At 43.3% G+C, this 12905-nt stretch overlaps 1 protein-coding gene across 1 annotated transcript in view; it reads left to right on the top strand.

Annotated features, from left to right (window-relative positions):
- Positions 1-12905, top strand: part of ddc (dopa decarboxylase) — a 118327-nt gene that overhangs the window by 422 nt on the left and 105000 nt on the right. Inside the window, exon 2 of the mRNA XM_019895080.1 lies at positions 2071-2279. Within this exon, the coding sequence (XP_019750639.1) occupies positions 2079-2279 (201 nt within the window). The 5' untranslated portion in view covers positions 2071-2078. The remainder of the gene's footprint in view (positions 1-2070; positions 2280-12905) is intronic.

Here is a 12905-nt window from a genome sequence, read left to right as displayed (position 1 = left end):
AACGTTTGGGGCTGGAAAGATGGGTACACACACACACACACACACACACACACACACACACACAAAAACAAGCGCACGCATTAACACATGACCACACTCGCAGACACACACACTTTTGTAATCCTATTTCAGATTAGTGTAAGGATAATGACCTCTCAAATGGAGAAAGGGCAAAGTACACTTGTTGCACGATAAAGCATTTATGGTCAGCAAGGGCTATTATTCATTTGATGTTGGATGCTTGTGTTACACTAACTTGGGAATAATTGTCTATTTTTGCACCCCTTTCTATTGTGGTTGCTGTCCACAATGTACAGTTGTATGTGATGTGATCAGATTGCTTGTTTTTTTTGACAGTCATGGAATAGAAATAACAGGCAGGTTATGGACACATGATACTCATTGTAATTATAGTTGAGGTGAAAAGCGTGAGCAAAAATCCTATATTAAGTTGAACAGCCTGTACAGACAGATTGTTTCTTGACAACATACAACATTTTGAAACCATTTACCATGCCGATGCAGGAGCTAAATGAAAAACTGTGCGTTTTACTAATCAAATATTGTTTCATTATGACCTTCTGATTTAATTGAAACATGCAGTAAGGATATATTTAAGACAACCAAATAATTGAAATTGTCACAATATAAGTTCCATTTTTGCATTCCAGCCAAATATAGCCACAATATGATGTTAATTTATTCCTAAAGGAGCATCATTTGCATGACCTTTTTTTGATGCTAAGCTTGCGCAGGTGTACCCGAAGATTGTGACCAATGCGTGCTTGTCCATAAATGTACTGATTTGAAAATTAATTAAATGTAAATAAATAACTGAAAACAATAAGAAAGACTTGTATTACTCTTAAGATGATATCTCACTGAATGGCACAAATTTGGCGTTTGCGTCAGGGTGTGTAAATGGTTGCAAAGATGTTCGCAGACAGTTTTTAACAAACAGAAATGTTCTTTCTTGTCACAAAAAGAAGACATTGCTATGCAACAAGAAAACCTGCCTGCAAACATCTTTGCAACCTTTTATGAGCTCTGACAAAAGCCCCAAATTCGCTGCATTCCAAGCATTCGTAGCTCAATTATGGTGTTAGATTTTTTTCAGGGCGAAGCGGTTACAATGAAACCTCCTTTCAGAAACATCTTGGAGGTGACTCGAAAACACTGGCCATCTTGGGCCGAGTCGTCACTCCTCTACACACGCCCATTCCTGGTTTTATACGAGCGAGACAGAACCAGCCGTCGGCTGTCACTCCAGTCATAAAAATACAGATATATATAATAAACATAATAGTATTTTACCACAACGCTGACCCATATATATATATAATTTCATATGTTCAAATGGATGAAGCTTTGATGATTGATAGAAATTTTCACAAGCGCACGCACTGCTCACTGGGTCACATTGAATTGAATGTGTGATCTCGTACAGTGGACTGTCGCCCAAAAATTGCGGCTCCCACCTCGAGAACGGCGGCTTTGGGCAGATGCCGAAGGGATTCGGATGCCACAGAGTGAAGGCAACGAGCAGTTGACTCCGAGAGGCAGCCAACTGAATGAGACTGAGCTGCTCGCAAAATCACTATTGCATTAATATGGTTCACTGTTGCTGTAGAACTCAATATATGTGTACTGTATACACTATATTTTGTCTAGACAGCGGCCAGCCAGAGGGAGACTTTGTCTTAATGGCTTAGGTTTTTTGTTCAAATGTGAAAGCTTCTGTGCATTTGATGGGCAGTACTTTGTGACATTGCCACATCATGCGACAGCAATTCATATTTTGAATCGACCCAAAAACAGTGGCCCAGACTCTCCTCTTCTGAAATGTTACGGCAGAATCCCACACGCTCTCTATAAGCAGGCTTAAACTGATCCCGTCTTTTGTAATGGAAAAACAACGGAGTGTGGTGTCGGGCCAACTGGAGCGGTTTGGCGTCGGCTAATGGGAAAAGCGGCATTGGCTTCACAGCATTATATTAATAAAAAGCACAGCTGACACTGTATGACAAATGAAAAATGCTTTGGGGATTTTCTGTTGTGTTCGTCAAACAGTACATACCATGAATGCTGAGGAGTTCCGTCGTCGAGGAAAGGAAATGGTTGACTTTGTAGCCGACTATATGGAGAATCTGGAGCAGAGACCGGTCTTTCCAGATGTAGAGCCGGGTTATCTCCGATCCCTAATCCCGACTGAGGCACCGCTGGAACCAGAGAACTATGACGAGATCATGAAGGATGTGGAGCGAGTCATAATGCCTGGGGTAAATTTTTTGTCCTACTTATTATTCCCATTTGTTATTGCATTTTACAATGCACTGTAAAACTTTCACTGTAAAAATTACAGTCCTGGCAGCAGTGATCCCATAAAGTACCATAATTTTCTACAATATGTTACTGCATCGATAATTTACAGTATAATAGTATAAATTGATACATCTAGTTAATTATTGTATTTTTGATTATTGAATACAGTATTTTATGGGATCATTGCAGCCAGCTCTAATTTATAGTGATCCCGTAAAATACTTGACTTTGACAATTTCTTTCTATTATCTTTTTTACCATTAATATCACTTGTATTTGGACAATAGGGCAAGTGGTTAGCATGTCGACGTCACAGTGCAGTGGTACCGGGTTCAATTCCAGCTCCGGCCTTCCTGTGTGGAGTTTGCATGTTCTCCCTGTGCTTGCGTGGGTTTTCTCCAGGTCCTCCGGTTTCCTCCCCCATTCCAAAAACATGCATGGCAGGCTGATTGAACACTCCAAATTGTCCCTAGGTGTGAGTGTGAGCGGGAATGGTTGTCTATTTCTGTGTGCCCTGCGATTGGCTGGCAACCGGTTCAGGGTGTCCCCCGCCTACTGCCCGGAAACAGCTGAGAGAGGCTCCAGCACCCCCCGCAACCCTAGTGAGGATAAAGCAGTTCGGAAATTGAATGAATTGATTGAATGAATGAATGTATTTGGACAATAAACTGTTCCGCTCACCCCTACCAGAAAATTTTACCAACATTAGTTGCCAATAACAGTTGCCAATAATTCGCAAGTTCTTGTGTAGGACCTTGTGCACCGTTGAACGCGGTAGCTGTAACTGTGTGGTGGCAGTACGGATGGACTTTGTGGGAGAACGAGAAAAAGATTGTCTTACACAATCGATGTTTTCATTAGATGTTCTTGGTCGCCCCACTCCTTCCTTTATCTAACACTGTCCCTGTCCCCATAAATTTCTTGTGCCATGCCCGAATTGACGGACGTGATGGTGGATCTCTTCCATACTTAGTTCTGTAGTTTCGCTGAGTCTGCCTATCCGATTTTGTTTCAATAAACCATGAGACACATTGCGCCTTCTCTTGGGGGGTAGCCATTTCGGAGGGGTTCATTCAACGTCATCTCTTTCACAAACAGGATCCCTGAAACACACAAATGCAGTGTGATAAAAACTTTAATAAACACTGAATACAATGGAACAAATCTGAATAAAATATTGTCAGAGATTTTCTCGGACAAAGTTAAAGAAATGACTCGGCACACAGGAAAATTGTCTTCAATATCGGCGGGAGGGGGATCTCTGAGAGCGAACGACGGTAGTTGCTCCGATGATCACAGTCTCCCGCTCCCTTCCCCCCAATTCCGACTTTTATTGTAACATACAAGGAAAACACTGCCCCCGACATTTGCATACCGCACCCCCGGTCCGGCCCCTCGGTGGTGATTGGTTACCTGTTTTTTAAACTTGAACCACCAGTACGTTGGCGCCTTTTCTGTCTGGTCTACATCGAATTAACATGTTGCAGACTTTGCGGACGACAAATGTCGCCTGGGCGCGACGGGTGTTCTCAACTCGTCTTTTGTTGTTCAACCGCTGTTCCCAAATTATTCATTCCCCTTTTGTGACCGAGTTTCGCCCCCTCCCCTGTGATTGCCCACCTGCATTGACGTGCTAATTGTGGACTTCAACAGCCCTCCGGCCAGGTGGCCGGCGCCTATGTGCACAGGCATTTGGAGGTGCTGGATACGCACCCAAACGTTTAGATGTGCCCAAATTAAATGAAACTTTAAACATGATACAATTTTGCTGATAGATTTCTCTAACAAATATCTAATGAATTGCATTTTTAATACATTTTTGAAACGGTAAAGAGACTTTATGGACACCCTGTAGTTGTTTTGTTTTTTTCCTCTCAAATATACACATTTTGTTAGCAATTCCAACTTAAAACTGTTGACTTCAACCCAAACAATTTCTTTTAAATTTTCAAAATGAAAGTCCAAATTGCAATTTTTTTTTTCTTTTTTACCTCTAATTTGATTCAAACTGTTCCAACTTGAAACTGTTCAGCTCATCCTTACCACAAGAATTGTATAAAAATTGTAGAATAAGACAGTTGAGTTTTTTTACTCTAATTTCCAAATTCTTTTTGGATTTTTTTTGGAACAATTTAGACTGTTCCAACTATTTTCATAAAAATATTTTAAAATTAAAGCCACATTTTAAATTTTTTTGTTTGTATTTTTTATGATGCCAAATTAGAATTTAATTACGTCTAATTTGCACTAACTTTTGTGGTAACTCTAAGGTGTTCAGTTCATTTAATTTTTTTTTTTCAGTATTTAAAAAATTAAAGCCAAAAGTTGACTTATTTATTTAACCTTTATTTTCCACATTTTTGACTGGTTAATCTGTGCCAACATCAAATTGTTCATTTTAGTACTATTACATTTCCCCTTCATTGAAATCATTATAACTTGAAACTGATCAGATCATTCCACATAATTCCATAATGATCCTAATTATTCCATGAGTTACTATTGTTCAATATCATTCAATATATTGCATGTTGTTTCACATTATTCAATATGATTCAAGATCATTACATGTTTCCATCATTCAAAAAACATTTCTCCAGAAATTGCATTTTTTAAATGTGGCCTGAGTAGCCACCGTTGCGAGGTTCCTCTTGTTTTTGTGGTAAATAGTATTATGTCCCTATTATTATGGCCTGAACAGTGACTGCTGTGAGGTCCCATTTGTTTTTGTTTAATTAATATTAATGAATATTATTTTCTTAGTATTTTGCAAATGAATCACTTTTTTCAGCACCTAAACGTACATGAAAAAAAATTATCAAAGTGTGCATACTCATTGGCCTAAGCAAAAATATCAATAATTTAAAGGTGAACTTGGGTTTTTTGCTATCAAGCTCAATTTACTTTGTGTATTTTTTTTTTATGAGGGATATGAGGGAAGCTTGCATTTTCAATTCTATCAATTTGTTTTGGACAAATCAATACAAAAACTTGGGACTTTAAAAACGCCTCCTGAAAATTTGCAATATGGCGACGCCCCCCTCTCCTCCCTCTATGTCCTGGTGTGAGTCGCAAAATGGACCTGAAACTATTTGTTCATTCAAAATCATTATAAATAATGTACATCGCTAATAATGTCAAAACTACGGGGTTCGATCGGCCCCAAAATGTATGTGGGACATGTCTACTTAGGCCGACTTCAACCTCTGAAATTATCACAAAATGATTAGCCTTTCCATGGCTGACTTAAAAGAGAATGAGGAAATGAGCATCTTACAACATGCACACATATGTGCATTTTGTGTCTTGTCTGTTTTCTTAAAAATATAACCAAGAAAGGCAAAACAATTTCGTAAGCTTAATTATTCATGGGTGGTTATATATTACATTTTAATCTAGAAGCATTAACTTTCTTAATTTGTTTCCCCACGGCCCTCCTGGGGAAATGCCTGCACCATTCATCTGAAAATGACACGTCAAACATGGCCACAACTCGGCTGTAGGGTCGGTTTCCTCGCTGGAGTTTAGGAGCTCCTACATTTTTCATTCTGTTAATGCATCAATCCATTTTGTGCACCGCATATCTTCGCGCTCACTCGTGCGCTTGCTGGATTTTTCAAAGTCCAACTGGCATGTTAGTTTATCCGAAATTGATGTCGGATTACTTGCACAGCGCAACCTCTGCATCTCTGGTGGCAAACGCAATGCTACTGGCTGTTTTATTGTCGGCGAGCACGGAGCTTCTCGGCTGCCTGGATGGCATCTGTCCGCGAGACAGAGCCCCATGTTTGGCTGGTCAGAAACTGATCTCATTCTGCCATCCAAGTCTGTTGAGCAGCCAAGATGCAGTGTTGTTAGTTAACGGGAGTTAGCGGAAGATAACTATAGCTGCCAGCCTGCCTATATGAAGTTAAACAAAACTTAAGTGGTGCTAAATGTCTGAAACCTATGACCAGTCACCACCAACATTCAGAATTCATAGTTCTACTGTTGTCCACTTCAGCCTGTGGAAAAAAAGGGAAGAAAAAAAAAAGATGCTCACAATATTTTTGATTTTGTGGAGGTGGTCGTGGTTTTTGTTTATTGGAACTCACATTTGATGTAAGTAAATGCAAACTATTTTGGTAATGATTGGTCAACCTTTCTAACAATATTCCAAGCCAACAGGAAACAATATTAGAATGCTTGTCTCCCTGCTATAATGTGGACAGACTGAATTTTTTTTTTAAAATCCCTCCAAATTACACACTAAAAGTGGCCAGGCCAATCTTGGATTAGTCATCACAAAAAAGCCCGAAAATCACACCATATTCTTGTAGGGAGGTGAATTTCAGTGCTGATATCATTAGCACATACATAAGTATTGTATAAGCCCCGATGTTTGGCCCTTCCATTGTCCCTTTAAAGTTGCAATGCACAATTTAAAAAAAATGGCTCTGTAGCACCTGAGATTTAAAACGTGGTGAGAATGCAGGCCGAAAGACATCTATGAATTTATTTTTCACCATGGTGGGACGACCACCTACTAGCTAAAGGAGATCCTTTGATATTTTTCTCATAGCGGGCTAACCAGATCTCACATTCGTGAAGAGGAAAGTGATTCATGATATTAAAACAGAAAATCTGAAATGCTACTGCCGTGGCAACGTACTGTACACCAAGAAAATAATGCAGACTTTGAGGGTCTATACATATACGGAAAATTAGGAAATTTTGCACACAATATTTGGACATCCTATGACAAAACCTCTGGGTGATGGCATCATTCTTGTCCTGCTCCTGTGCCCATATTTGGGCATTTCGATGACATCGGTTTCAGGTGGCGTCATTCTTCTGGTTCTGCCTCTTTAACCATATTTGGACTTCCAATAACATAGCACTTCTGCCTAGCCCACCCTACGACTGAACAAATTCAGACATGTCCTTGATAATGTATTCCTTCCGGTCCTACCCCTTTATCCATATTTGGACTTCCAATGGCATACAGTAGCACAGGGGGTGCCCATTACGTCAATCTCGATCGACTGGTAGATCGTGGACTGGTCCCAAGTCGATCGCAAGGGGTGTAGAGGAGAAAAAAAACAAACATTTGTGTGTCTTTGTGCAAGTTAGTAATATATATTTTTTGGTGATAATGTACACAGCACCCTAATCATCCTATCAGTCTCATGAAACAATTTTAAAAATAAAATAAAATAAAGCAGGTAAATCTTTAACCTACGGTGGCGTATGACCTGCATCACCGGAAGTTGTTAGCGCTCAGCAGTCTGCAATTGCAGCTTGTGATCAAAGGTGTTGCGCCATATCTTTTATCGTTATCATTATTCTAATTCAGAGTTTGTTTCGTGTACAATTCACCGAGGGCACGGGCAAAGAATAGGAATCTAGAGGGCCGAAGGAAGCACTTTAAAACTGTACGTGTGAGCTACGATAGTTAACAGGCTGCAAACGTGCATCACATGCCTCCATGTCAGGCTGTTGCTCATCGTGGGTTGCGTGAGTATGTGCGTACGCGGTAACAGGTTGATCGCGTGAGGTTGGTTGATCGAAAAGTCTATCTTTGGTCCAAAAAGTTTGGGCACCCCTGCAGTAGCACTTCTGCCTGACCAAGTCCAGGCATGGCATACTTCTGGCCCCTCTTCTTTAGCCATATCTGGACATCCTATGACATCACATCCGCCCACCTTAAACTACTACGGAACAAGTTTAGGCATGTTCCAGATTACATCATCTTTCCAGCCCTGCCCCTTTGCTCATATAGGGCATCCTATGATAGCACTTCCGTTTTCCAAACGAGAATACCCTGCCTCATTAGTGAAAAGCCCAGACATGTTCTGGATGACGTCAACCTTCCAGCCCCTCCCTTTTACCTGTATTTGGACTTCTGATCATTCAGCACTTTCAGTTTTAACACGAAAATATCCCGCCACACCCCAGCCGGAAGACATAGTCTCTCCAGCATGCCCTCTTTCATCAGCGGGGCTTCCTGCCGGTGGGACATGTCCGGAACACCTCACCAGGAAGGCGTCAAGGAGGCATTCCAATCAGATGCCTGAGCCACCTTATCTGGTTACTCTCAATGTGGAGGAGTAGCAGCTCGACTCTAAGTCTCTCCCAGATGAGAGTTTCTCACCCAATCTCTCAGGGAGAGCCCGGACACCCTGCAGAGGAAACTCATTTTGACCGCTTGTATCTGGGATCTTGTTCTTTCGGTCACGACTAACAGCTCGTGACCATTGCTGAGAGTAGGAATGTAGATTGACTGGTAAATCAAGAGGTTTGCCTTTTGGCTCAGCTCCTTCTTGATCACGACAGACCAAGACAGAATCCGCATCACATCAGATGCTGCACTGATCCACATGTCGATCTCACGCTCAAACCTACCTTCACTCGTGAACAAGAACACAAAATACTGAAACTCCTCTACTTGGGGCAGGATCTCATCCCTGACCTGCAGAGAGTGCACTCCACTCTTTTTCGACTGAGGAACAGATTTGGAGGTGCTGATTTTCATCCTAACCTCTTCACAATCACCTGCGAACTGCTCCAGTGAGAGTTGGAGATGACATTTTGAAGAAGCCATTTGAAAAAAAGCACCGTTGCAATACTAAGTGCATCAATGCAATTCTCCTCAATGCCTCGGCTGTGCCTTGAATTTCTGTCCATAAAGGTTTTGAACAGAATCGGCGAAAAAAAGCCATCATTGGCAGAGTGCAAACTCTCACTGGAAACAAATCCAACTTGCTGCCTGCAATGCGGACCAAACTCTGACTCTGACACTACAAGGACCGTATTAGGGACCTCGGTACGCCATACTCCTGAAGCACCCTCCACAGAACCACCTAAGTGACATGGTCGAACGCCTTCTCCAAGTCCACAAAACACATGTAGACTGGTTGGGTGAACTCCCATACACCCTTGAGGACCTGCTGAGTGTGTACAGCTGGTTTACTGTTCCATGGTCAGGACAATCACCACATTGCTCCTCCTCAAGCCAAGATTCAACCTCCTGACGGACCCTCCTCTCCACACACCCTGAATAAACCTGACAAAGGAGCCTGAGGGTATGACTCCTCTATAGTTGTAACACACCCTTCAATCCACCTTCTTGAAAAGATGGACCACCACCCCAGTTTGCCAATCCATAGGCACTTTCCGAGATGTCCACAGGATGATGTAGAGGCATGTCAATGAGGACAGCCCCACAACATCCAGAGCCTTACTAACTCCGGGCGGATTTCATGCAGTTTTTTTTTAACCACCTCGCTGACTTCAACGCCAGGGATAAGAGACCACACCTCAGAGTCTGCAGACTCTGTTTCCTCAATGGAAGGCGTGTCGGCGAAATTGAGATCTTTCAAGTGTTCTCCCCATCAACTTATAACATCCCAAGTGGAGGTCTGTAGCACCCCATCTCCACTCTACACAGTCTTAATGGGTCACTCGGACACAATGTCCCTTGCCTCCCCTAGCACATGGGCAAAGTTCTGGCCGAGGTGGGAGTTGAAACTCTTTCTGACAGGGGATTATGCCAGGTATTCCAAGCAAACCCTCACAACACCTTTGGGTCTGCCAGGTCAGACCGACATCGTCCCCCACCATTGAAGCCAACACAACACCAGGTGGTGATCAGTCGACAGCTGTGCCACTCTCTTCACCAGAGTATCCAAATCATGCAGCGCAAATCTGACCACACGACTAGAAAGCGAGCACAGAAGTCCAGTGACAGATAACCGCTCGGGTTCAGATCAGGGGTGCCTCCCAATCACGGTCTTGCAGTTCTCCCTGTCTTTGCCCACCTGAGCATTGAAGTCCCCCAGCACAACAATGGAGTCCCCAGGGGGAGCGCTCTCCAGCCCACCGTCCATCGACTCCTAAAAGGGTGGGTACTCTGATCTGTTGTTTGCTGCATAGGCACGAACAGCAGACAGGACTTGTACACCCACCCCACCATCTCATCTACCAGTGTCAACCCCAATGTACAGGCGCCAAGCCGGGGGTAATAAATATGCCCATACTTGCTTTGCACCTCTCACTTTGGGAAACTTCAGAGTGGAAGAGTGTCCAATCCCTATCGAGCGGACTGGTACCAGGACCTAAACTGTGCCTGGATGCGAGCCCAACTATATCTTGTCGGAACTTCTCTGCCTCATACACCAGCTCAGGCTTGTTTCCATGCCAGAGAGGTGGCATTTCCATATCCCTAGAGCTAGTTTCTGTAGCCTTGGATCGGACCGCCAAGGTACCTGCCTCTTGCTCCCGCACAGCTCACAGGTCACCCGACCCCTTTGGCCCATCCCACAGGTGGTGAGCCCTTGGCAAGGGGCAGCCATTTTGGCTTTTCAGGTCTGGCTCCAGAGGTGGGGTATGGGGGTTGGTGAACTGCATCTGAGCAAGGGAAAATGAGATACAAATTTTGTAATCAGCGCGAAGACATATGAAGTCAGAATAATAGATGACTTAAATGTGTCTATGAAAATTGACAAAAATCTTGACAAAAAACTCATTTCTCATTCTCTTGGTGTACTAGTTTGCAAGGGGATGCCTCTACTACACCTCAAATTTCCATCGTATTGGTCATTTTAGAGAAGAAGGAGTCATTTGAAGGACGAATATAAGATTACGTTGACAAAAATATTGATCAAAAATTTAGTAAATACCTTCTTTCATTCTAATTGCTGAAGTAGATGGCAAAGGCGGGCCTCCAATTACTACACCTAAAATTTTCATCATCTAGTTCATTTTGGGAAAGTATTAATCATTTGAAGGAAAAATATATGGTAGTCCTACATTTATTAAAAAAAAAAAATACAAACCCAAAATCAAGTAAAACACCTTTTTTTGTCATTCCGATTGCTGTAGTAGATGGCACAGCGAGGTGTCTCACTTTTTCCTGTCAAATGTCATAAATTGTATGTCATTTCAGAGATGATCATTTGAAGAATGAATATAGTCCTACATTGACAAAAATATTCACCAAAAAGCAAGTAAAACATCTGCTCTCAATAAGAATGCTGTGGTAGATGGCAAAGGTAGGCCTCTAATTACTATATCTCAAATTTTCACCAGAAAGGTCTCCTCCTCCTCCTCCTCCTAGGCAATCGGCCTAGGGCATTAAGCCATGTCAGGGGCCCAAGAGCCCCGGCGTTCCCCCCCTCGCACCACTTGGACGCATCCTGTGCCTGATCCTGGGCAGTCGGCCCCCGTCAGGGACTTGCCCGCCCTCCCGGGTCCCACACCCGGCACGAGTCCCGTTGGTGCCTCGCTAGATTCCCCGCCAACAATTCCTTCCCACACCTCCCGCAAGCCACCTTTCTCCCTCCACGACCTCCCTCCCCAATTGCTCTTCGTCCTCCCCCGACCCCCCCTCCAGGCGCCACGCCCGCTTCGTCCCTTCTCCCTCCTCCCCTGTCCTCCTCATTCTCTCTTTCCACTCTTTCGCATCCTCTCACGTATCTAGCATAGTTTGCTTTTGTCACCCACCTTTACACCCTCCACACTGTCTCCTCTCTCCCTTCTCCTCATACGCTCCTCCCGTGCAACTCCTTTCGTGACTTATTTTATTCCCTTTCGACCCAAACGTCCTCCCACATTTCCCACACTCAAACTTCACCTGTTCATCGTTCCTACGGTGCATCCGCTTTTCATGCATGGTTAGACCAGCTCTACTCCTGCACACTTTTCCGCATCCCTCATACCTACATACCAACCCATCATTCACCCTCCAAGCATTCCTCTCCAGTTTTTCCTCGTTCCTTCCCACCTCATATCTGTGACCTTTCTGATTTTCCCATTTATACAGGTGATCCATACGCTCACTCACTCTCCGCTTCCATCCTTCTCTGTCGCTCGTTAATCTCTCCACCGCCGTCCAGTCCATTCCTGCGTTCCTCATAACTCTCTTCCAGTACAATACCGTCTTCCTTTTGTGTCCCATCATTTTTCCTCTTGCTTCCAGTTCCTCCCACCACCCTAATACCATCGCTTTTGTGAGTCTTTCATTTCCCATGCGCATTACATGTCCGATTCTTTGCAGCACTCGCCTCTCGATTTTCCACTCAATAGATTTTACTCCCAGCATTTTCCTCACGTCATACATATTCACTCCCTTTTCTTGCATTTGTCTCAGCGGTTCTCCATTCCTATCACTCCACACATACCTATAGCATCTATCCATCCACTTTTGTAGTTTTCCCACATCCTTCTTAAACCATGTTCTTACCTGACAGTCATACAGCAGGCTGCTCTTCACACACGCCTCTACTACTCTCCCTTGCCACCTCTTTGAAAGTCGTGTCCCTTTCAGCCACCCTTTCACACTCCCCCATAGCTTTCCTGCCCTTTTGATCCTGTTTTTCACATCTGCCCGCATACCAATTGAACTTCCTAACACTCTGATCTCCTCCCCCTCTTGTGTTCCAAACTCCAACACTTCCTCCTTCTCCTCATTGTTCCTCTCTTCCCACTGATTCATCACACTTTTCATTCTCCTTACACTCTCATTTATCTCTCCTTTCGTTCCCACTATTGTAGTGTCGTCCGCAAACAAAGCACTCGACACTCTCACTTCTTTCGTTTCCGAG

Source organism: Hippocampus comes, unplaced genomic scaffold, assembly GCF_001891065.2.
Source record: "Hippocampus comes isolate QL1 unplaced genomic scaffold, H_comes_QL1_v1.1 scaffold146, whole genome shotgun sequence".
NCBI classification, from domain to species: domain Eukaryota; kingdom Metazoa; phylum Chordata; class Actinopteri; order Syngnathiformes; family Syngnathidae; genus Hippocampus; species Hippocampus comes.
This window is presented reverse-complemented; position numbering and strand designations above follow the sequence as displayed.